Genomic DNA, 25,797 nt, shown 5'->3' on the forward strand with positions numbered 1-25,797 from the left:
ATGGACCACAAATCCCTAGTTGGGCCCCCTCTTTAATGAAATATAGCGATTTTAACATTTAAACCTTTATGCATAGGGATTCCCTATCTCCCAGAGTGATTACAAGCACTCATTGAAATCATTATGGCCAAATTTGGAAATTTCTTAGTTTTGAAGCCCTTTCCCCAAGACTTAGGCATGCGCGTATCTATACTTATATACTAGTGTATAGGCTCTTGGCACACAAAAACAGATGGTTAGTTACATGGGAAATAGGTTTCCATCACACCTCTTCATTTTTTGGCAAAGCAAGGTTTTTGAATTTTGATTATAAATACATTAGTAAATTAAATAAATAAAATGAGTGAAGTACTGGCTTTTCTTTGTGATCACAGGTAAAGGTCTATAAGAAATTTGACAGCATAATAAATCACAGTTGGCAGAATGCCATTTCCAAAAGTTAAATATGGACTGTTAGGAGATAAGGGATAATGGATTTGAATGTTGCTATTAAAATAGCCTTAATTAAAACTAAAATAGACTTGCAAATAAACTTAATTAATTGTATCTATAACGACAAAGCAAAGGTTTTATAATTACAATGCAGAGCTGGAGCAAGGGCGTAATTTACTATGAGGCAGGGGGGCAACTGTCCCTTCCAGACCTCGGCCCCCCCCCAGCTGAAACTTAGTTTCTTCCAAAATCCTGTCAAAACTAAGATAAACCTGCATAATTCAAGCATCAACAGAAACAGATAAGTTTTTTAGTACATATTTACCTTTATAGTACTATAAGCTACCTTTATATATTACTTTTAAAGTACTAAATAGTACCTTTGTGGTACTATTATAGTACCATATTTATAGTATAATAGTACCTTTACAATTTAAGCATTGGTTTACCCCCCTTCTCTCTCCCTGGAGTGCTTTCCCCCTCTAGCCCGCCTCCCCGTAGATCCAGCGCTGTTATAATGTTGATTTAAGGTGCAGTGCAAGAGGGGAGACAAAGTAACCATTTCCATCTGCCTGCTATTGTTCCTGTACTATTTGCTCAAATGATATTCTTGTGAAGTTTCCTTAGTCATTACACTTATGGCGTTAGTCATCATTGTCAGAATCAGAAGAAGTAATGTGCTGAATTTTGATCAGAAATAGCACATGAGATTTAATAAGTTCGACAGGCCTGCTATGTGCTATAGCAAATCAGCTGTAGTGAAGCACTAGATACCCATTGGGCCCTAGACTAATGGCTTGATTGGGTTTGTTCTACAAGATCGGAAGTTGTATAACCAGAAATTTATTCCAAGAGGCATTCCTAAGGGACCAAAATCCTCAGATTTTAGGGGCTAAATCTTACTTATTTTCTAAATCAAGGGTGTCAATCGTTCCCCTATATTTTTTGTACTCAACTAATTGTCTTGCTTGTACATTTTATAGCTGAACATATAGCTTCGTCACCTCAATGTTTGGAATTTTAGGTACGAAATGCGCTGTTAAATAAACTGGTTAGTTTTACTTATTCACTTTCAAAGATAAACCTAGCATCACTGACGAAAATATGATACTGCCCTAAAAACTTCATAATTTTGAAATACCAAAAAATTTTTTTTTTTAATTTTGGTTTTAGGGATAATAAAACCTAAGATGGAACCAGGGCCAAAAATTGTTTCAATTTTTGTCCTTTGTGCTTTTAAATTACTTTGAAGGATGGCATTAATTGTTTTAGCAGCAAAAAGTCTTGTGCACCATGCACCATGGTTGTCAAAATAGCGCTTCAGTCCCAGTGGGCTAAAATTTGACAGAAAAAAAAAACAACAATATAATTGAAGATTATATCCGGAATACAAAAAGTTATGAAGAAAATCATAAAAAATACCTGTTTTGGAGGCCCATGATTAACTTGACCAATACTAGACTAAACATGAGTTTCAATATTTTATTTTTAAAAATAATGGGGTATTCAATATTTTATTTTGAAAAAAAATGCAAACAGCGAGGAGTATCCATAAGTTTTGTTCAGGGGAGAGGGGGACTGGTCCAAAAATAAACATCAAAAATGTTTTTATATGTATTTTTGTTAACGAGTCTGACCAAACCTTGGGGCGGAGGAGAAGGTCTCAAACCCGGTACCCCTTTTGATACAGCCATAGTAAGAATGACAGCTTTGTTTACTATTATGTTAGATTCAAGAGCATTGGACTCTATTATCGGTGAAAGTTTTCCCTCAAGCTTCTCGGGTCCTGCTTTTTGCTGTTCTGCTGATCTTAAGTGACTATCTCAATTAAGAGCATTACCATCATTGTATTCCCGTCTCATTTTAAATGTTAATGGAAGGTCAATATGACTTAAGAAATAAATTTTAAGCTTTATATAAGTTAAAGACTGATGAAAAATGGGGAGGAGGTCTTCATTTTACTAGAAAAAAAATCTCGTTAAGCATTAATCTTGTATGTTAATCTTGAACAAAATTGTTTTATAGGCAGTGTGCTTAATTTCGATAATGCTTCATATATAAATAGGTAAAATTAATCGGCTTTGATATTAAGTTAAATTATAATGTAAGGTGGGGGAATGGAAATTCTAAAGGGGGAAGGTGCATGTGTTCATATATATATATATATATATATATATATATATATATATATATATATATATATATATATATATATATATATATATATATATATATATATATATAAATTCATTTTTTATTGCCCTTTGCCAATGACTGCTGGATTTCAGTAAGAATAAAGCCGATGTTAGTAGAACAGTAATACAGTACAGTAATAGTTTAAGTATAGTGATACATTATTGAAGTATTCTGCAGTAAGTAATGAAAAACGATTCAGTTCTAAGTTCAGATTCACGAACGATTCAGTTCATATATATATATATATATATATATATATATATATATATATATATATATATATATATATATATATATATATATATATATATATATATATATATATATATATATATATATATATAAATAAATTCATTTTTTATTGCCCTTTGCCAATGACTGCTGGATTTCAGTAAGAATAAAGCCGATGTTAGTAGAACAGTAATACAGTACAGTAATAGTTTAAGTATAGTGATACATTATTGAAGTATTCTGCAGTAAGTAATGAAAAACGATTCAGTTCTAAGTTCGGTTCTCGATTCAGTTCTCAGTTCTAAATCCAATCATCCTTATCTTAATGTTTTCCTGATTTTTCACATGTTTGATTTTAGGCCGTGTTCGTCTTCTTTTATCAAAAGGACACTCCTGTTACAGGCCAAGACGAACTGGTGAACGTAGAAGAAAGTCAGTTAGGGGTTGCATCGTTGATGCTAACCTAAGTGCTTTGGCATTAGTTGTTGTCAGAAAAGGAGAACAGGTAAGTGTTCATATGTGGCAAACATACTTTGATAAAACAAACTGCATAACCCAGAAGACATGATGGATTCATTGCTAGTGTTTGTATGTAATATTTACACAAGCTAATGCTGCAAAATGTATTTGACAGTTATCAACATAACAGAACTCTCCAGTTTAAGTGACACGTACATATTTATAGGCACTGTGACCAGGGCCGTATCCGAGATTTTTTTTTCGGATGATGTTTTACTCAAGGTTTTTTTTCGTGTGGGGGAGGGGGGTACACAAAAAAGCTAAAAAAAACGCATAAAAAATTTGTTTATACCCATTTTAGTTACGTGTTTACAAGTCCGACAAACATTTCGGGGAGGGGTGTTAAACCCCCCCCCCCCTCTGGATACAGCCTTGACTGACTCATGGACTCAAAATAACTATGTTATAATTATGCTATGCTATATACTATGTTATAATTTTCTATGCTAAGTGGTTAAGTTACGTTATAATATATATAATGTTTTACACTAGGCCAGTGGCTCCCAACCGATTTTGGTCCATGCCCCACCAAGGCATTTCTAAGATCCTGGTCTCCCCTCATGATATTTAGATTTTGTTATTCAAAATATTACGTGTATTTACCTAAAGAAAGCTTAAAAGGCCATTTAAGGTTTTTTTTTTTTTTTTTTTTTTTTTTTTTTTTTTTTTTTTCAAACTAAGGCTTTAAAGTATAGTCAGCCAAAGTGCGCACGTCCTGTATGACCCACCAAAATATTGCCATGCGCCACGTTGGGAGTCATGGCAGTAGACTAACATAAAATTCACGAAACCATAATGATTGTCGTCTAAAATCCTCATAATCATCACAAGCAAACTGTTCAAAAAATTTTAACTTAGTATCGTTTTATGGTTCGTGTTCTAGGCTTATTTAATATTAATGAAAAATATTGTCTGAATACATCCCCTTTAATGCAATATATCATAAAAATAGTATCATATATCTTTTTTGCTCTTTGAGTGTGTTTGAATGTGACATCATTCACATTAATTTTTTTTTTTTTTTTTTTTTTTTTTTAAAACTAAGGCTTTAAAGTATAGTCAGCCAAAGTGTGCACGTCCTGCATGACCCACCAACATATTGCCATGCGCCACGTTGGGAATCATGGCAGTAGACTAACATAAAATTCACGAAACCATAATGATTATTGTCTAAAATCCTCATATTCATCATAAGCAAACTATTCAAAAAATTTAAAACATGGAATAGGAATGGAGATTCAATCTCTGATCAAGAACCAAAAGGCTTTCTAGGAAAGGTCCATTTATTAACTATAAAGGAATTATGTTCTGTTGCTTCAGTGTTGTCTTTTCAGTAACGTAATACAAGCTTACGTAACGCCAAACTCTATGAGGCGCCTTATGAAACAATCTTAAAACTTACAAGAAAATTCAGAGTGGCACAGAGGTTTACTTAAGACCCATGGTCAGAGTACCAAGGACGGTAAAAATAAAATCTGATTCTTGTAATTGATTCAGTAGAAACTAACCATCGTGTAAGTCTTAAAAAATAAGGAAAACCTGGGAACTCATTTTCTTTGGAATAACCCGTCGTCATGCAGTTTTAGTAATTAGCGGGCGCAAAGTTCGAAAATAAGGAACGTGTAAAAAAAAATCAGCAGAGAATGAGTAAAAAATATGTATCATCATGGTGCTCAAGAAAGCGTAACTTTCCTCATTAGCAAAAGACAAACACTGCCATTAATTGCCAGTAAACTGACCAAAAAAAGCATTGATATCTTCTTATCAAACAGGAATCAGAAACTAATGTATATATTATTGACTAATTAAAAGTATTAATATACATATATATATAATAATATCACTTCGAATTTTTTAGTTAATTTACTTAACTACATTAACATCTTAGAAAGATCAGCAACCCTATTTTTTATATTTATCAACAAGGTCGTGTCCCGGGGGGGAGGGGAAGGTGGAGGTACCGGGTAGACAAGAGTGGTTTACATCCCGTCACTAACCACTTGCTTAGAACACGTGTTAACGATTTTTACCAAATGTAATTTATTTTAGTATTATACAATTTTAATAAAGGATGCAAAAACTTATAAAAGACTTTCTTACGATCCAACAGACCATTGGCGGATCAAGGGGGTCGGAGGGGGGACTTCATTGGAGCAGCAAAGTGGTGTCTATCAGATCCCATACACTTGTGGGAACTCTTTTGTTAGACGCGCCGACCAGAATTTAAAAATGAGGTTACTACAACATTAAGACTCTATTTTGTTGGCTTTAAAGCAAAATTTCAAACCTGAAGATTTCACATCAGCTCTATCGGAAAGTAGTCTTAATTTTCCATACCATTTATTATGTTCAAGAATGTCTCTTTGATTTCTAGGGACTGGGGTTTAAAACAAATTTTCAGGGGAATAATTGAAATTAAGAAAATTTTATTCGGAAACATGGCTTTGAATATGGCCTAAATAATTTATTATTATTATAATATATTATTATTATTATAATAATAATTATTATTATTATTATATAATTTATTATTATTATTATATAATTTATTATTATTATAATAATTTATTATTATAATTTACTTCGGTCAGATAAAGTAAAGATCATTTCTCCCAATACGTTTGACCTATGCCCACCTGACAATTCAAATAAAGCTAATGAACCGGAAACTGGGAAGTCAAGGAGAAATACTCTAATAATTGTATTGAAAATAATAAAAATACTAAATGATATGTAATTAATTTGTTTCTGTATAAATATCGTTTATTTTATTTGTATTACTTTAATTAATCTGCTGATGATGACCACTGTGTATGTGATCGAAATATCCAGAAATTTGGTCATTGTTTTCACTGTCTAATAAAAGGATTTATCCCTATTGAAGTGTTATTTGTACATCATGGAAAGGCAGTGTGGTCTTCGAATATACTTGCGTGCTTTTTAAATAAGAATCATTTTATGTTGAATCAGAAAATGAATTATTGCGGTATTCCTGGGCTCTTATCCTTATATTTATAAAGGGGAATATCTTTATCATACGTCTCCAATCGATATAGCAGAGGGTTCAACAAAGTGTGGCACATCTAGTTTCAAATTGTAAAATATGAACACAACTTGGTCGGGCTTATAGTTACATGAAATTAAAAATCACATTTTTGGGGAAACTGTTAGGTGGAGATAATTCCTCAATTAATCCGACTGCTATTGTACAACACAGATAATTTAATGAGAAAATATAGGTTCGAGTAGCTTCAAAAGTGTTAATAGCGTATCAGTAATCAATCCATGGCGTCATGGCGTCGGTGTTATCACAATAAAATTTGGTTTTTGAATATAATCAAGCAACGAAGCTATCTCACTATCGAAAGAACTTTCCTCACTGCTATTAGGTTTTACAAACTGACTTTTAAAATGGACAACCCACTCAGACCCTGGGATGCTATTGGGACCCTTCTGGTTCTGCTTACCAGAAAGAGGACGATACTTCCAAAGGTAATTAGGGCAATTTACAATCTTCTCGACTGTAACCGACTTGACTGCTACTAGATGCCCGGAATAAATCGGGACCGTATTGATTAGAATAAATCCGGACCGCATTTACAACCCCGGTCCTTGGCCTCTCACACTCGTTCCAGAGCCGCAACCACCACTTCGGCCAAGCATAGGCTTGGGCAACTTTTGGCTTTTTTTGGTCCTTGGACAGCCTTGTAACCCCAACAAAATTTGATACTCATTTCAATCTAAATTATAGAGCGTCCAAAAATGAGTTTTTTAAAAGGGGAAGGGGAAAATAGAACTACTTTCGAGAATGCTATAGTCGACAACCCTTGACTAGAGACACACAATCCCCTATCTAAAAACCCAAAAATGCTTGAACTTAAGAATATAAATACTTCACTTACTTTTTACTTTACTACTTACTTATTTTACTCCTTAATGCCTGCTTTACTTTACTCCTTCTTTTTTGTCCAGCATTAGCAAACATTTATATTCTTAACATTTAATTCTAACAAAATAACATTACTCCCCCCCCCCTATCTCCCTCTTCTCTTTTTGGCATATGTGAATTAAATTGTGGAATGATTCTAGGCTAGCCTATGTCCTGGGAAGGTCTTGAGAGTCTACCCTTTCCAAAGGACACAGACCTTGGTATCAATTTATTGGTTGACAACCTCTAAAAGAAATGGTAAATACATAAATATACATGATCTCTTTCTGAAAACATGACTGCTTTTCTGACAATGAACAATCGACATATTTAATTTAATAGACATACTTTATATATTTAATAGACATATCACTATGAGGCTTCATTCCCAGAATTTATAAATTCTACTGCTGAATTTTGGACCTTCTCTACCGTATTTTGGGATTGGTATCGAAATAGGATTTAAATATTGGACCCTTTGAAGTTCTGCTGTAATCAGGCCATTTTGTTTTTCTCGGATTTAGTGTAATTTTAGTCCACATTTTACCGAATTTCAAAACGTTTGGGGTGATACCCCAATCCCTTCGTCGCAAAGCCCTTGCCTGCTAGAATTGACATAGAAAGTGGCATCCACTTGCTCTCACATGCATTGCAACTTCCATTGTTCAAATTTTTTCCTAATTAAGGCCTCCAAACTGTGTCTTAACTTCAATGTTATAAGGTGTTTGTGAGACATTGTTGCTTGTTGTTCTCCTACAGTTTTTAGAGCGAAGGGTCTTATACCTTAAGAAAAATATATTAAATTAAATATCGTTGTTTTGGATATCCACATTGGCCTACCCCTAGGTCAATTGTTCAGTTATTCGGAAAGTTTCAGAACCTTTCAAACATAGTTTTAATCTAACGTACCTGAAGTCATCGTAACCCTTATTTTTATTTTTTTATTTATTTTTTATTATTTATTATTATTTTATATTTGATTTATTTTTTTTAATTTATAAGTACTGATTGCTTATAAGATGATATAAGCGTAAGATAAAAGATGAGACTTAGTTCTTATGCATTAAAATGAAGCTTTAAAGTAAATTTAATTTTAAATGTTTTGTTTGTTCAGATTACTTATATCTTAGGAACGAATGCGCCTCTTTTATCTTAGGATACGAATGCGAATCTTAGGAACTTCTTGAAAGTGAGCTATAATTATTATATAGCTATTTGATAACTTTGAATTGATTGATTTGCTCAGAATACTCATTTGATAGTGTTTTCGCCGAAATAGAGCCAAAATTGTCGTTTCGTACCACAAAATGGCGTGGTGCAAATGGCGCAATGCACCACATCACTATTTGAGCCACATTTTTTTGCACCAAATACCCTTCGCTATGGCTTAATCTTTTTTACTAACAAGAGATGGCCTAAATTTTCCACATTTCATTTGTATTTCCATTTTGGAAACATTCTAGGTCATGACTTAATAGAATTAACCATGAAACAAGAACACGCGTTCGTTATTATCCTTTTCAAAAAGTTATTCAAAACGTCTTTTTTTTATATAGGGGCCTGAAACCTCTACAATGGGGTTCTCTAACATGCCGAATTTACGATATGTATTTCATCAAGGTCAATTTACTTTTGGGGGGCGTTTAGCTCTCCCAAAAATGTGGCAGATTTTCTCTGGCTCGTAAGTGTTGGTGGGTAACTCTAAACTTAGTATAAAACAGTTCGTGGTGACGAACTGTAAGGAAGGTGCGACCCGGCTCAATAGTAACCGAAACTCTAAAAAACAGGAATTTTGATACCAATAGATACATCAGAAGAATCAGATTTTTATGCTGATTTCAAATATATATTCTCATTTTTTTTCTCGAAATCATCCAATCAAAATTTTGAGATAGCCATTTTTTTTCAGCATAGTCGAAAAAATTTTTCATGTCATTTTTTTCAGCATAGGAAAGGTCCATTTATTAACTATAAAGGAATATCATCTGTTTAAGATGATATGAGCGTAAGATAAAAGATGATACTTACTTCTTATTCATTTTAAATGAAGCTTTAAAGTAAATTTAATTTTAAATGTTTATTTTGTATAGATTACTTATATCTTAGGAACGAATGCGCCCTTGTTGAAAGCGGGTTATAATTATTATATAACAATTTGATAACTTTGAATTAATTAGTTTGCTCAGAATATTCATTTGAGTGTTTTCGCCGAAATAGAGCCAAAATTGTCGTTTCGTACCACAAAATGGCGTGGTGCAAATGGCGCAATGCACCACATCACTATTTGAGCCACATTTTTTTGCACCAAATACCCTTCGCTATGGCTTAATCTTTTTTACTAACAAGAGATGGCCTAAATTTTCCACATTTCATTTGTATTTCCATTTTGGAAACATTCTAGGTCATGACTTAATAGAATTAACCATGAAACAAGAACACGCATTCGTGATTATCCTTTTCAAAAAGTTATACAAAACGTCTTTTTTTAGATAGGGGCCTGAAACCTCTACAATGGGGTTCTCTAACATGCCGAATTTACGATATATATTTCATCAAGGTCAATTTACTTTTGGGGGGCGTTTAAACTTAATATCAAACAGTTCGTGGTGACGAACTGTAAGGAAGGAGCGACCCAGCTCAATAGTAACTGATGGATATTTCAACAATTAATATCATTATATATCTAATATTCAGTTTGATTTTCTTTATATTTACCAAGACTGTTCAAGACTCATATAGTTTTGCCATTTTTTTTAACTCTGCCATTATTTGTAACTAATCGTGTTTGTTTGTTATGAAAACATCCTATAGCTTCTAGGCATTTCTATTTCAGTGAAAAACTGCACCTCGAACTTTGTGGAACATGTATTTTCTTGCATGAAACACCAAAATATAATAAAATGTCAAGTTTCGGGTGCACTCGAAATGACACTGCAACAAGTGTCATTGGTATTTTGAATCCATGGTCAATTTAGGGGTGGAGGTGGCTAATTCTCGTATCAGCCCCATTACGTCGTGGTATGGTTCACATTTTCAACACCTGGCGTCCGGACTATCATATAATCTACCAAGCATACAACTACCCCAAATCAGTATCAATAAATAAATGAAGCCCAAAACGAACAAAAATTAAAATAAATATTAGGATCAAACTCAAAACGAGCATAAATTAATGTGAGTAGGGTTCAAAACCCCTATGCTTTCTAAAAACCAGAATATAATTTGTACTTAACTGAAAAAAAAATTCAAATGAGTTTATTGAAAAAAAATGTGCATTTTCAATTTAATATACATATCCTGATTTATTCCCTAAAATCTTCATTAATTTTTGATTTCTTAAAGTTATAAAAGTGAAAATATTTCTAAGAATTGTTTTCAGTAAACCACTAATGACGCAGTAAGGTTGAGACTTTTCCAGTAATGAAATACCAAAACTCTTGTGTGTATTTAATTTTATTTAATTCAAACTTGATTTGTATATTCAATTTAAATTTCACTCGTTTTAAGATTTATTTATTCATTTACATTAATATATATTGTATGTTTGTTCCCATTGATTGTTATTTAATTTCTATTCGTTTTAAGTTTCATCTATGCTTCAATTGCACAACGTTTGTATCCTCTTTCAGTTAGATATGTTTTTCAATCTAAGCACAAGTCGCTTTAAAATCTGTTCATATATTTATATTGTTGCCAGTTGTATGTTTTTGCTATGACTTTTTTTTTACATTATGTGCGTTCTGGGTATCTTTTGTTATTTAATAGAAATTTCTGGTCGTTTTGTGCTTAAGTATTAACATGTATTTGGACATGCTGAGGTTAAGTTGAAAATGGCCTTTACTTTTCTTTGAACAAATTATTTTTCGGAAAGTTTTTTTTTCATTAATAATAATAAAACATTGGAGCCGTATGGTGTTTACTATATATAGGCAACGCTACAGCGTTGCCTCTGATAGTATTGGTTATTGGGAAGTGTACAGGTGTTTTCAGGAGAAATTTTTTTCTAATGTGGGGGGGGGGGTCGGAGTAGGGGTTACGGGGAAGGATCTTCCTATGGAGGATAGTGCCATGGGGGAAAGAACATTTCCATGAAGGGGGCGCTAGATTTCCCAGCATTATTTAAAAAACGATTAGAAATCATATAAAAAACAAGTTTTTTTTTCAGTTGCAAGTAAGGAACAACATTTAAACTTAAAACAAACAGAAATTATTACGTATATGAGGGGGTCCGCCCCTTAGTCAATACCTCGCTCTTTAAGCCAAAGATTTTTTTTTAGTACTTTCATAAGAGCTATTTATTCTACTTAACGGCCTTTGTGATTAAGGGGTCATTTTTAAGAATTGGAACAAAATTCAAACTTAAGCGTAAAGAGCGAGGCATTGACTAGGGAGCGAACTCCCTAATATATGTAATAAAATACGAATATAGAAATTCGTTACGTAAGTTACGTCAGAAAAAACGGACAGAAATTTTTCCATATATGAAAGGGGCTGTCCCCTCCTCAACGCCTCGCTCTTTACGCTAAAGTTTGACCCTGTCTCACAACTTTATTTTTTAAAACAGTAAAAAACTTAAGCGTAAAGAGCGAGGCGTTGAGGAGGGGACAGCCCCTTTCATATATGGAATAATTTCTGTTCGTTTTACGTTTAAATGTCGCTCCTTACTTTCAGTTAAAAAAAACTTGTTTTTTTTTAGTTAATCTATATTTAGAATCAGCATAAAAGCCTAATCTTCTGATGTATTTGTTATTATCAAAAGTCCTTTTTTTTAGAGTTTCCGTTTTTTATTAGTACGAGTCGCTCCATACTTACTGTGTTGCTGCCGTGAACTCTTTGACGTGCAAGAAAAAGAAACAGAATAGAAAGAAAAACAACAAAGGAAAGGAAACAAGACAATAAAAATTTTAGAAGCATCGAATGAAATGCAAAGCCTTAATCATGCTATAATTGACAAGTTCGCGGATTTTAATTTAAATACATTAAAATATGCTTCTCCCCCCCCCCCCACATAGATCGACTCAATAATAGCTCATGCACAAATATGCAAGTAAATGATAATAATAAACCGGTAGTAGGAATTCGTGCTACTTAAGTTCCCGTTTCTTGTAAAACAAGCCACTTATGCCTTTGGGGCAAAGCTACGTTTTAGGTCTTCAGCCAAAGGCTAAGATAAAAAATAATCTATAATTGTGGTGGAATTGTTTTCTTGGTTTGTTTTAATTGCAAAAATTATTTGACTGTCTAACACTTATGCTAACACTTATTCCTTGCTACATGCGGGACCGAACCGGGACATGTTACGTTGTTAGGCCTGGCCGGAACCACTGCACTGTAACAAGGTGCAATGTTATTTGATTTTTCTAAGTAGCTGTTCAAAACTTTGGTAGAGCAATTATAATAACAATTTTTTCAGTCAATTGATCACATTTACTTAAGAAAACACTACTACAAATAAAGTAAGTATTATTTGTAGTACTATTTTGTTAATACGGATTTAAACAATTGAATTCAATTTTCTTCATTTATAAACAAAACCAAAACAACTAAATTACTAATAACCACCCCAAAAAATACAAAAGGCACTTGCGACGGGCGGCTAAACATTTTTGTTTAACAAATAATTAAACTAACGAAAAAAATTAAATTAAATAAGAAATAAATATTTTACATAACCAAAATAAAAACTATAACCAATATCTCATCAACCATTCTACCATAAGAATAATAAAAAGGATAATAATATTAATAAATAAATAAAAACTACGAACCTTCTAACAAATATGTTTTCAAATTATATTTAAATAACCCGAGGTGTTCTGCACCCCAAATGCTCCCTGGAATGGAGTTCCATCCATGGGTCCCTGACAATCTTGTAGGGAAACCAGCCTGGTTCCACTTCTATGTTGCAGAACAAAATTATCAGCCTGACTAGTCTCATAACTATGTGACCTGATGTCACTAAAATAGCCATGAAAAACATTAGGACTTACAGACTTCCAACATAGATATGCAAAAATTCCTAACTGACTCATAGAAGGGGGAAATAGTGAAGCTTTGGATAGAAGGGTAGAGGAACAGCGTGCACAGATTTGTTGACGCCAGATTGCTTGGTTAGTGGTAGCAATAGTAAGCATTTAATTTTGACTTGGCACATAATTCATTCATTGTTCTCCAGGTTTTGGGGTTCAAATTTTATTTGACTGAAATAAAGGGGAACCATATCTAATTATGTTCTTTTTTTATTGCTCGTCGGTTGCGCTTCAGCTATGAAAATTTCCCGGGGAAGTTTTTTCGGAGGGTGGTAAAGTATAAGGGGACTTTTTTGGGGGGGGGGGGAATGAAAAGGGGACGAAACATTTTTTATTCTCAGTAAGGAGTAAATCCCACCTTTTTATGTCTGTTGTCTGACATGCTCTTTTGCCAGTGTGTTTGTAGTGTTGTAGATGTCGGCTGTTTGGTATATGGCTTTAGCTAGTATTGTTCTATATTCTTTACTATTAAGGTTTATTCAACCAATATTTATGTCGCAATAAACAAATATATATTACTTATATATTTTGGTTTATTATTGGGTAATAAAACAATTTTATTGTCTTTCCTTCCAAAGGAAACAATAGGTGATATTGTGTTTACTAAGCGCGAAAAAATATTAAAAAAAATTCTTAGTAGTGATATTGGTGTCTTTAGGTCAGGATTTACCAATAGGCCCACTAGACCCGGGCCAAGGGGCGCACAATGCCAGGGGGCGCAAAAAATATCACTGAGTGATTTTTTTCTCGACAAAAATTGGACTGACGTGATTTATCAAAGTGCCAGGTGCACTCCGCCGACGCGCTGCCTATTCACAGAAAAGTGATTTTAAAATAACACAGGAATTCCATGGCCACATATAAACTGTCAGATGCCTCCCAAGATTGGCAGTTCGATATCACCTCTCTTTCATTACTTTTGGCTCATCAGTTGCATCCTGTTCAGTGCTTTCACTATTCCCGGATTTTTGGGTATTTCTCCTTAAATCTCGCAAAAACGCTTTTGCGTTTTTGCTAAAAATCAAGAAAAGTACTAAAAATCATTACGTATATGAGGGGGTTCGCCCCCTAGTCAATACCTCGCTCTTTAAGCCAAAGGTTTTTTTTAGTACTTTCATAAGAGCTATTTATTCTACTTAACGGCCTTAAATCTCGCAAAAACGTAGCGACAAAAACGCTTGGGCCTAGAAGCGTCAAAACTTTGAATTCGGCCCTGGATGTCCTAAAGACTTTTCAAGACCTCAGCAGAAATACAAAAAAGAGAAATAAAAATTATTTTCCCATTATCGAGGAGAAATCGAAAATAACTTGTATTTCATTACTGGTCCATGAGCCCCATCAGATGTCAAATAATTGCAAGTCTCATTACATTTTCAACATTCACTGTAAAAAAAAGTCAATTGACGCCATTAGGACAAAGACGTCACCAAGTTTTAAGAAATTATGGTATTTGTATGATATACCCCTCTTATAATATGTTTCTCTGACTCTCCATCCTAGTTAAATATACCAAACCAACATAAAAAAAAAACGTTAGAAACTAATCTGGGCTATATATTTGCGCCTGCGGGGGGGGGGGGTAAAGTATAGCGGGTCTGCATACCTAATGTGTTAGATACAATTATTCTGCATATTAGCCTATGTAGTAAGAATTGTTTTCCAACTTCAGTCTGTCCAAATACTTTACCCCCCCCCCTCCCCCTAATGTGCAAATATATAGCCCAAATTGAGTATTTTCCGTATATTCTGTCATTTCTCTTTGTCTTGTCTCACGCTAAGCTGAAAGAAACTAACGAAAAAACCCGGTTCTATAAAGCGTCAATGAATGAACAACTTGAGTGGTAGGGCGTTTATCATACAAGTACAAAAATTTCTAGGATGTATAAATAAGACTTAAAAGATCTTTCAATATTGTTGTACTTCAAATGTTTGCTTCAACGTCGCAAACATAATATTATCAAAGGTTCTAGAGAAAAGTGTCTATTTATTCATGTCCTCAGTTGTAAGCAAATTGGCAATATTAGCTTATTCGTTTTCAAGATTCATTTATTTAAAAACAGCGTTCATATTATTGGCAAGAGTCAACTAAATTACGCTATCTCTTACAACAAAAAAAGGCAAAAAATTAAGCATTATGAATGACACTTGTATAAAACGGAATAAAAGAATTGCTGAAGCGATTCGTTCTGCATCTTATTGGCTCGAATTTGTTCGTGTGTCCTGTATTGGCTTTGAGGGCAATAAGAGGAGGTAACACCCTACTGTGTTTTTCCCTAGCAAGAAACGACTATCCAAATTTGCACATGAGATGGAATCTCCGTTCTCCCAGCGTTGGTATTTTCAACGTTACAGTTGCAGTTGCATACTTGTCATATTTGAGGCCGAGTATGACTTTTATCGCCCGTTTTTGTGAACAGCCTCGAATTGGTCACTTAAGTAGTCAAATGATGTGCACCTGTGGTCTCCAAAGAGGGCACGCGTATTCTAGCAAGGGACGTATATAGTAGACATACGCTAGTCGTACCTGATTCGCTGGGAAATCTAATCGTCGGCGGACCGTCATTTCTCATTCCTTGCAGGAATTGCACTCGTTATACCAATTTTGTAAAAATTGTTGATACTGAAGTTTTAAATAGTCCAACCACCCGTAAATAGACCGGCACCGTTAGAAAAGGTATTTGCCCTTATACCCCTTTTAAAGATGGTCCTCTCATCATAAGCAAACTGTTCAAAAAATTTAAAATATGGAATAGGAATGGAGATTCAATCTCTGATCAAGAACCAAAAGGATTTCTAGGAAAGGTCCATTTATTAACTATAAAGGAATATCATCTGTTTAAGATGATATGAGCGTAAGATAAAAGATGATACTTACTTCTTATTCATTTTAAATGAAGCTTTAAAGTAAATTTAATTTTAAATGTTTATTTTGTATAGATTACTTATATCTTAGGAACGAATGCGCCCTTGTTGAAAGCGGGTTATAATTATTATATAACAATTTGATAACTTTGAATTAATTAGTTTGCTCAGAATATTCATTTGAGTGTTTTCGCCGAAATAGAGCCAAAATTGTCGTTTTGTACCACAAAATGGCGTGGTGCAAATGGCGCAATGCACCACATCACTATTTGAGCCACATTTTTTTACACCAAATACCCTTCGCTATGGCTTAATCTTTTTTACTAACAAGAGATGGCCTAAATTTTCCACATTTCATTTGTATTTCCATTTTGGAAACATTCTAGGTCATGACTTAATAGAATTAACCATGAAACAAGAACACGCGTTCGTTATTATCCTTTTCAAAAAGTTATACAAAACGTCTTTTTTTAGATAGGGGCCTGAAACCTCTACAATGGGGTTCTCTAACATGCCGAATTTACGATATGTATTTCATCAAGGTCAATTTACTTTTGGGGGGCGTTTAGCTCTCCCAAAAATGTGGCAGATTTTCTCTGGCTCGTAAGTGTTGGTGGGTAACTCTAAACTTAGTATCAAACAGTTCGTGGTAAAGAACTGTAAGGAAGGTGCGACCAGGCTCAATAGTAACCGAGATAAAAAAAAACAGGAATTTTGATACCAATAGATACATCAGAAGAATCAGATTTTTATGCTGATTCAAATATATATTCTCATTTTTTTTCTCGAAGTCATCCAATCAAAATTTTGAGATAGCCATTTTTTTTCAGCATAGTCGAAAATCTAATTAGTATGTCTTTGAGGATGACTCAATCCCCCATAATTCCCGGGAAAAGGGCTGCTAGTTATAAACTTTGCCCATTGTTTACATATAGTATTGGTTATTGGGAAGCATACAGGTGTTTTCAGGAGGAATTTTTTTCTAGTGTGGGGGGGGTCGGAGTTGGGGTTACGGGGAAGGATCTTTCCTTGGGGGAAAGAACATTTCCATGAAGGGGGCGCTAGATTTCCCAGCATTATTTAAAAAACGATCAGTAATTAAATAAAAAAAAAGTGTTTTTTTCAACTGAAAATAAGAAGCAACATTAAAACTTAAAACGAACAGAAATTATTACGTATATGAGAGGGTTCGCCCCCTAGTCAATACCTCGCTCTTTAAGCCAAAGATTTTTTTTTTAGTACTTTCATAAGAGCTATTTATTCTACTTAACGGCCTTAAATCTCGCAAAAACGTAGCGACAAAAACGCTTGGGCCTAGAAGCGTCAAAACTTCGAATTCGGCCCTGGATGTTCTAAAGACTTTTGAGATCTCAGTAGAAATACAAAAAAGAGAAATAAAAATTATTTTCCCATTATCGAGGAGAAATCTAAAATAACTCGTAATTCATTACGGGTTCATGAGCCCCATCAGATGTCAAATAATTGGAAGTCTCATTACATTTTCAACATTCACTGTAAAAAAAAAAGTCAATTGACGCCATTAGGACAATGACGTCACCAAGTTTTAAGAAATTATGGTATTTGTATGATATACCCCTCTTCTAATATGTTTCTCTGACTCTCAATACTATTTAAATATGCAAAATCAACATAAAATAAAAACGTTAGAAACTAATCTGGGCTATATATTTGCGCATTAGGGGGGGGGGGGTAAAGTATAGTGGGTCTGCATACCTAATGTGTTAGATACAATCATTCTGCATATTATGTAGTAAGAATTGTTTTCCAACTTCACACTATCCCACTCCTTTACAGCCCCCCCCTCCCCCTAATGTGCAAATATATAGCCCAAATTGTATATTTTTCATTTGTTTTATCTTTTTTTTTTGCCGTCCCTCAGGCTGAGCTTAAAGGCAATAACGAAAAAAACCGGCTCTATACTGCGTCAACGAATGAACAACATGAGTAGTATTGCGTATATCATACAAGTACAAAAATTTCTAGGATATATAAATAAGACTAAAAAGATCTTTCAATACTGCTGTACTTCAAATGTTTGCTTCAACATCGCAAACAAAATATTATCAAAGGTTCTAGAGAAAAGTGTCTATTTATTCATGTCCTCAGTTGTAAGCAAATTGGCAATATTATCTTATTCGTTTTCAAGATTCATTTATTTAAAAACAGCGTTCATATTATTGGCAAGAGTCAACTAAATTACGCTATCTCTTACAACAAAAAAAGGCAAAAAATTAAGCATGATTAATGACACTTGTATAAAACAGAATAAAAGAATTGCTGAAGCGATTCGTTCTGCATCTTATTGGCTTGAACTTGTTCGTGTGTCCAGTATTGGCTTTGAGGGCAATAAGAGGAGGTAAATTGTAAGACCAAGCGTTCATTTTTACTAAAAATTTTTAAATTTGGATTATTAACAGAAGGCGAATAAAGATCATTCCAGGATTATTATGAAAGCCGATAAAGGCAATACTGTTGTTGTATTAGATTCAGATGATTACGACAAAAAAGTCAGAGAAATTTTAAATGATTCTAATACATATGAACAATTAGCTACCGATCCCACAGAAAAATTTGTCCAGGAAGTCCGAAAAGAGCTTTCTTGTCTAAAAGGAAAGGGTGAATTTACAGATCAACTGTACAAAAGGTTTTACCCACGCGAGTGCACGTCCCCTCGCTTTTTATAGTCTTCCTAAAGTTCATAAGCCCGGTAATCTACTTCGACCCATTGTTTCTTCTTTTAATTCTCCTACAGCAAAAATAGGGAAATTCTTGTCAGTTGTATTTCGCCCGCTAATTCAGGCTCAAAAATCCTATATTAAAAATTCCGCTGATTTTGTTTCCAAGGTAAAGCAAGTGTCGGTTAAACCAAATACAAGAATTGGCAGTTTTGATGCAGATTCAATGTATACCAATTGGGATCCTCAAAATGCCGAAATGATTTTGGAGCATAAAGTTAATTCTAACCCATCTATATCAGAAAAATCTACTCTTTCGAATCAGACTCTTCTTTCACTTACAACACTTTTGTAACAGAACTTCTTTTTACTTCCTTTATAGAGGCATTTTTTATAGACAGAAGTATGGGCTCTCCATGGGTGCCCCCCTTTCTCCAATACAGGCTGATATTTTCATGGAAGACCTTGAAGAAAGGGCTATTTTGCAAAGTTCTTGTAAACCAGAATTTTGGGGTCGTTTTAAAGATGACATTTTTTATTTATGGGAGCATGGTGACGAGTCTCTGGGTTTTTTTCTTCACTTGCTCAACTCCTTGGATCCAAAGCTGAAATTTACTCAGGAATCAAAGATAGAGAGGCGTCTTCCTTTCTTAGATGTTCTGGTGCACCGAAATGATTCATGTTTCGAGTTTAGTGTATATAGAAAACCCACACATAATGACCGTTATTTAAGTTATTCCTCCAATAATTCTCCTGCTGTGAAAAGAGGAGTTGTCACTTCTCTAGTTAATAGAGCATTAAAAGTTTGTTCAAAACGCTTCTTGGATTTAGAGCTCAACCACCTTAGAGATATTTTATTTGGGAATGGGTATCCAATTATTTTAATAAATTCTGTAATTGCAAAACGCATTAAAATATTATCAGATAGTTCCACAGAAAACACAAATCAAAGGGAAAATTCAGTTTATCTTGGTCTCCCATGCGTTAAAGGGGTTTCAGACCACATTTCAAAACATCTAAGAAAAAATAGCATTTACACTTATTATAGACCCAGAAAAACTATCAAGTCCCAAATTTATCAAGATAAAGACCCTATCCCGATAGGTGAAAACTCTGGTGTCTACAGAATTTCTTGTTCGTGTGGTCTTTGGTATATCGGAAGAACTGATCAGCGACTAACGGATAGATTAACTCAGCACTCTAGTTCAATTAATAATACAATTAAAAAGCGGAAAAAAACATACAACTGTGACTTTGCCGTTGCAGAGCACTTCTTTGAAAAACCAGACCATACTATTTTGTTTAATGAAGCTAGCCTAATTCTGCAGGACAAAGGTTTTGCCCAGCACACAGGGAAGCTGTTGAAATTTATAATTACCAACATTCAGGTCTAACTTTGAACAGAGATTCTGGTTATTTAAGAATAAACGAGTCATATCTCGGTTTTCTCAAAAGAGAAGCCGATACTTTAGTAATCCCTGAAATAAACCTTGAACCACTTTCCCAATCATATAATCAAACACGTCAACAACCCCTTAGGTCTCAAAGGTGTCTGCAAGAAATGCATTAATTAAAACCCGAAGTCAGATGATATAGTTCTCCAACTTATTTAATTGCTGGTTCGTTTTGTTTTTGAGTGAATGAATTGTTATCTTTTCTCGCTTAGTTGTTCGCTAGTATCCGTTGATGGCAGTTTATAATTGTTTGGATTTTTTGCAAATCGCGGATATTGGCGAATAACTCGCTTTTATGGCTGTTAGGTATTTGGGTTTAATTCTTTTTATTTTTGGATTTTATTCATCTTTTAAGTTTTTGGCTTTTTCCTTTTTTTTTGTTATTTTCACATTGACTTTCCGCGTTTGTTTTTGGATACATTATTTCGTTTCGCGCTGAAGAAGAGAGTCGTTTGTCCAATCGAAATATTCGCTTTGTTGTGTTTTTTTTTTCAGTACTTTCATTTGGCCTATATAAAATCCCATTTTTTCTCGTTTTTCTTTCTTTATGAAATAATATTACATTATCTTTAAATAATATTAAATAAAAACCCAAGTTTTTTCAACTGAAAGTAAGGAGCAACATTAAAACTTAAACCAAACAGAAATAATAACGTATATGAGGGGTGGTTTCCCCCTCCTCAGCATCTCGCTTTACGCTAAAGTTTGCTTTTAGTTCCAAATATTAAAATATGACTTCTAAAACAAAGTAGCCGTTTAGTTAAAATAACAATATTCTTAAAAGTGAAAAAAACTTTACCGTAAAGAGTGAGGCATTGGCGAGGAGGGAAACCCTTCTCATATACTTAATAATTTCTGCTCGTTTTAAGCTTAATGTTGCTCCTTACTTTCAGTTCATTTTTTAAAATTGAATAGGTATGTAAATTTATCCACTGGTTACATTTAATTCAATTAAAATTTATCATTAATTAATTTTAATTAATTTATTTTGTTAAAGCACTAGGAAACTTTACTGTGCGCAGCAGGAAGTTGATAGGGGGTGGTTCTCATCTATAAATTAATTTTTGATCCAATCAGGTTTCAATGTCGCTTATGGATTTGCTCTGAATGAACTCTTTTTTTTATTTCATTGGAAACTAATCCCAAGAATATGAATATAGGGTAAATAGGTAAGTTATATTTAAGGGTAAATAAGATAACTCTTAATTTATCTTTTCATTTAAAGAATCCCCTTTTTCTTTAAACTTTAATGTTGCTTTAACACCGTTCTTGAGTGAAACAACGTAATGACAAACTGTTCAATAATGTCAATATTGCTTTAACGTGTCAGTAATGTCAATATTGCTTTAATATCTAACAGCTTTAATATCGCTCTTGAGCGAAACGATATACAGACAAACGTGTCAATTATACTATCCAATGACGGAAACAAAAAAATGGCACTGTAATGACACTGTAATGACATCATTACTGATGACATGAAAAGAAGTGTGACAAAAAAGAAAGAAGCCTATTTGAATCCTGAAGTCAAAGATTTTTTTTACCACATGATTTAATTAAATGCTATATTATTTAATACAAAATATGTTAATCGTGAGTGTCCAGATTGGCCTTAAGGGCGCTCAGGAAATCTAGAAAAATCAGGACCCGAAAATATTCATTTTGTCTTTCATATTGGTTCTTGAAGGAGAGAGGGAAGGGGTAAAATATAGAGCAGAGCTTTTTGAGGCAAATATTTACTCAGATTTGGTAAATATATCTTGGGGAGTGTGGCCGTTGCATCGTTTTCAAGGTCAAAGAAATTGACCTTGAATTGACATTGAAAAAGGAAGATTCCCCCCGCTCTGTGTATGCAGATGCAAACATTCCCACAAATCAGCGCTTTGCTGCTAAATAAATCTTTATGCTGAACTCGGGAATTGCAGTAGTCTCCTTGTGTTCTTTCCGGTTGCAGATATTCCAATCTATTATCCTCATTTCGAGGAATCTCTTCGTTTTTAGGCTTAAATAGCTATCTTAGTTTTTAAGGTGACTTGTCAGTTGAGATGGTAGTTAGCTATCTGACTACTGGGTATCTTACCCTACGCATTTTGTAGTATTCTACTATACATGCCTAACACAGGAAAATCAAAATTTTCCTAAAAAAAAAAATCAAAATTTTCCTAAAAAAACTACTAAAAAAAATAAAAATAAAAAAACCCTACGCATTTTGTAGTATTCTACTATGCATGCCTAACACAGGAAAATCAAAATTTTTATTCTCAAAGATAGTACTAAAATCTGAATGAAATTAAACTGATGAGTATTCGGTCTGGGTTTTAGGCCTGAATATTTCATTAAATTTTTATTTTGATAAAGTTAACTGAAAAGTAAAGTTTTTTAAAAGTTTCAATTCCGTAAAATTAATTTTAATGTTGAAACTAAGAAGGAATTGCACGAGTCTCCCTGGGTTCTTCCATTTGCATATATTCCAATTTATGATACTTATGTTTTGAGAAATTCCTTTGTTTTTAAACAAAATATCGATCTTGAATTGGGCACGAAAAACTTGTTATTCTATCATTATAATAGATAGCAGGTACAGAGAAGAAGAACAAAAAAGGGAAAAGGGACCAAAGAAAGTAGGCTCAGAATGTCGGATATTTGGTGTTATAGGTAAAAGGTTTTCTGGTTTTTGGTGCTATTCCCAGGTTTAGTTTTAAACTTCCAGCCAAATATTAACTATAATTAATGATAATTTCCACCGTGGCATAATCATATTTTATGAAATCAACCAAATTGTTATTTAAATTCGGGGCTAGTATCAAACTGATGGTCAAAGTATATTGGAAGGGGGCTCATTACAGCAAATTGAAAGTATTGGCACTGTTTTAAATAACAAGGGAGGTTGCTCCACAACCTTGCACCAATTTTGGCCGTTATCTGCTGTCAATAAAACAATTTCGGCCCAAATAGAACTTAGAAAAGGCCATCGAACAAAAATCTAGGGTAGCAAATAAGCTTAGCCCTTTCTAAATGTTGAATATTCTTTGACTCCCCCTTACTATGGTTACAAGCCCAAATGGGACTTAAAAAAGGCCATTGAACAAAAATTTAGGGTAGGAAATCAGATGAGCACTTTCTAAATGTTGAATGTTCTGTGACTTCACCTTTCTTTGATTACAAGTCTCAGACTCTGTTAATCTTATTTTAATGTCTTCCAGGACATCCCGGGTATCACTGACGTCACTGTTCCAAAACGTCTTGGTCCAAAGAGAGCTTCCAGAATCAGGAAGCTATTCAATCTAACTAAGGATGACGACGTACAGCAATATGTGATTAGGCGGGCATTACCTGTCAAGGAAGGCAAAAAACTAAAGTACAAGACCCCCAAAATTCAACGTCTTGTTACTCCAGTTGTTCTTCAGGTATGATGTTTTGTATTTTTATATACAAATATTGTTTGTATTTTATTTCATATATTTGTATTTTTGCTATATTTTGTATTTTTATAAGGCTAGCAATAGTTTTTTATCAAAAAGGTTAGCTTTGTGGAAAGTTACCATGAGATCCACCCCCCCCCCCCAAGTAAAGGACTCATGTTTTTGTTTCTTAGCTTTATCTGTTTCATATGTTAGTAAAGTTAAGATCGTGGTTTAAAAAAATTAAATAAAAAAAAAAGTTTTTTTTTAAACTGAAAGTAAGAAGCGACATTAAAACTTAAAACAAACAGAAATTATTCCGTATATGAAAGGGGCTGTCCCCTCCTCAACGCCTCGCTCTTTACGCTAAAGTTTTTTACTGTTTTAAAAAATAAAGTTGTGAGACAGAGTCAAGCTTTAGCGTAAAGAGCGAGGCGTTGAGGAGGGGACAGCCCCTTTCATATATGAAATAATTTCTGTTAGTTTTAAGTTTTATTGTCGCTCCTTACTTTCAATTAAAAAAACTTGTTTTTTTTAGTTAATTTCTGAACGTTTTTTAATTAATGCAGCTTTGATTTTGGCTCACCGCACATGAATAATAAAACGAAATTTGCATTCTAATTTTACTTTTTTTTTTGGCTAAATAGCTTTCTCGAAATTTTGTTCTGACGTAACTTACGAATTAACTTACGTAACGAACTTCTATATTCGTATATTTTTATTATGTATATTAGGGAGCACACCCTCTAGTCAAATTTTGTTCCAATTATTTAAGAATGACCCCTTAATCACAAAGCTCTTCAACTAGAATAAATAGCTCTGATGAAAGTACAGAAAAAACTTAAGCGTAAAGAGCAAGGTAATGATTAGGGGGCGAACCCAATCATGTACGTAATAGTTTCTGTTCGTTTTAAGTATTGATGTTGAAAAGTTTTCAGTTGAAAACTTTTCAGTTCAGTTTCAGTTTTTTTTTATATTTAATTTCTGCTCGTTTTTTAAATAGTGCTGGGAAATTCGGTGCCCCCTTTCATAGCAATGTCCCTTTCCCCATGAAAACTTCCAACAACAAATAAACACGCGTCTGTGATCTTTCTTCTGGCAAAAAATACAAAATTCCACGTTTTTGCAGATAGGAGCTTGAAACTTCTATAGTAGGGTTCTCTGATACGCTGAATCTGATGGTGTGATTTTCATCAAATTTCTATGACTTTTAGGGAGTGTTTCCCTTTTTCGAAAATTAGGTAAATTTTTCTCAGGTGTTTAACTTTTGATGGGTAAGACTAAACTTGATGGAACTTGTATATTTGAAATCAGCATAAAATCTGACTCTTTTGATGTATCTATTTGTATCGAAGTTCTATTTTTAGATTGTCCGTTACTATTGAGCCGGATCGCCCCTTACTTACAGTTCGTTACCACATGATTCCAGAATCAGATTTCAGCTGTTAGTTAAAAAAATCTCAAAATTACCAAAAAAATATAAAATACAGTTAAAGATATTACTCCCAAAAGATAATTCAAATTATCTATTATAGCAGCTTATCTTTTCTTTTTTACTTATTTCTTCAAATAACAACTGTGTGTTAGAAAATCTTCCAATTCCACAAAATATTACTAAATTAAAAGTCCTAAATGAAAGTTCAAGTTATCTATTGCAGCTTATCTTACTTTGCGACTTATCTTTTTCTAGTCACAGCTGCAAATGTAAAACAATTTTTTAATAGCCCAAATATGGTTTCCAAAATATCCCAATTTTATGAAAACTACAACTGAAAAGATTGTCAAAATGCTACGTTTTCATTAGATAATCCGATTGAATATTTAAGACTTGAAATAAAATAGAAGATATTTAGAGCTTGAAAGACTAGTCTTAAAAATGCCACATCTTCTATAGGAGTAAAATAATTAAATTTTATAATTAATTAATTTTTATCATTAGTACGAACCTATTCATTTAAACTAATTTCGGAGACAGGACAAGTGTCTATGTAATCTACAGTTTCGGATATTTTTGTTTACTCTGTATAGCCACAATTTTGATTATTTTAT

The 25,797-nt window shown here is 33.5% G+C and overlaps 1 protein-coding gene across 1 annotated transcript in view; it reads left to right on the top strand.

Moving 5' to 3' along the window:
• Nucleotides 1-25,797, top strand: part of RpS6 (ribosomal protein S6) — a 56,078-nt gene that overhangs the window by 25,550 nt on the left and 4,731 nt on the right. The window contains exons 3-4 of the mRNA XM_089101880.1: nt 3,219-3,364; nt 23,551-23,754. Coding sequence (XP_088958006.1) covers nt 3,219-3,364; nt 23,551-23,754 — 350 coding nt within the window. The remainder of the gene's footprint in view (nt 1-3,218; nt 3,365-23,550; nt 23,755-25,797) is intronic.

Source organism: Artemia sp. Qi Xiang Cuo, chromosome 15 (assembly GCF_049724085.1).
Source record: "Artemia sp. Qi Xiang Cuo chromosome 15, ASM4972408v1, whole genome shotgun sequence".
Classification (NCBI taxonomy): Eukaryota; Metazoa; Arthropoda; class Branchiopoda; order Anostraca; family Artemiidae; genus Artemia; species Artemia sp. Qi Xiang Cuo.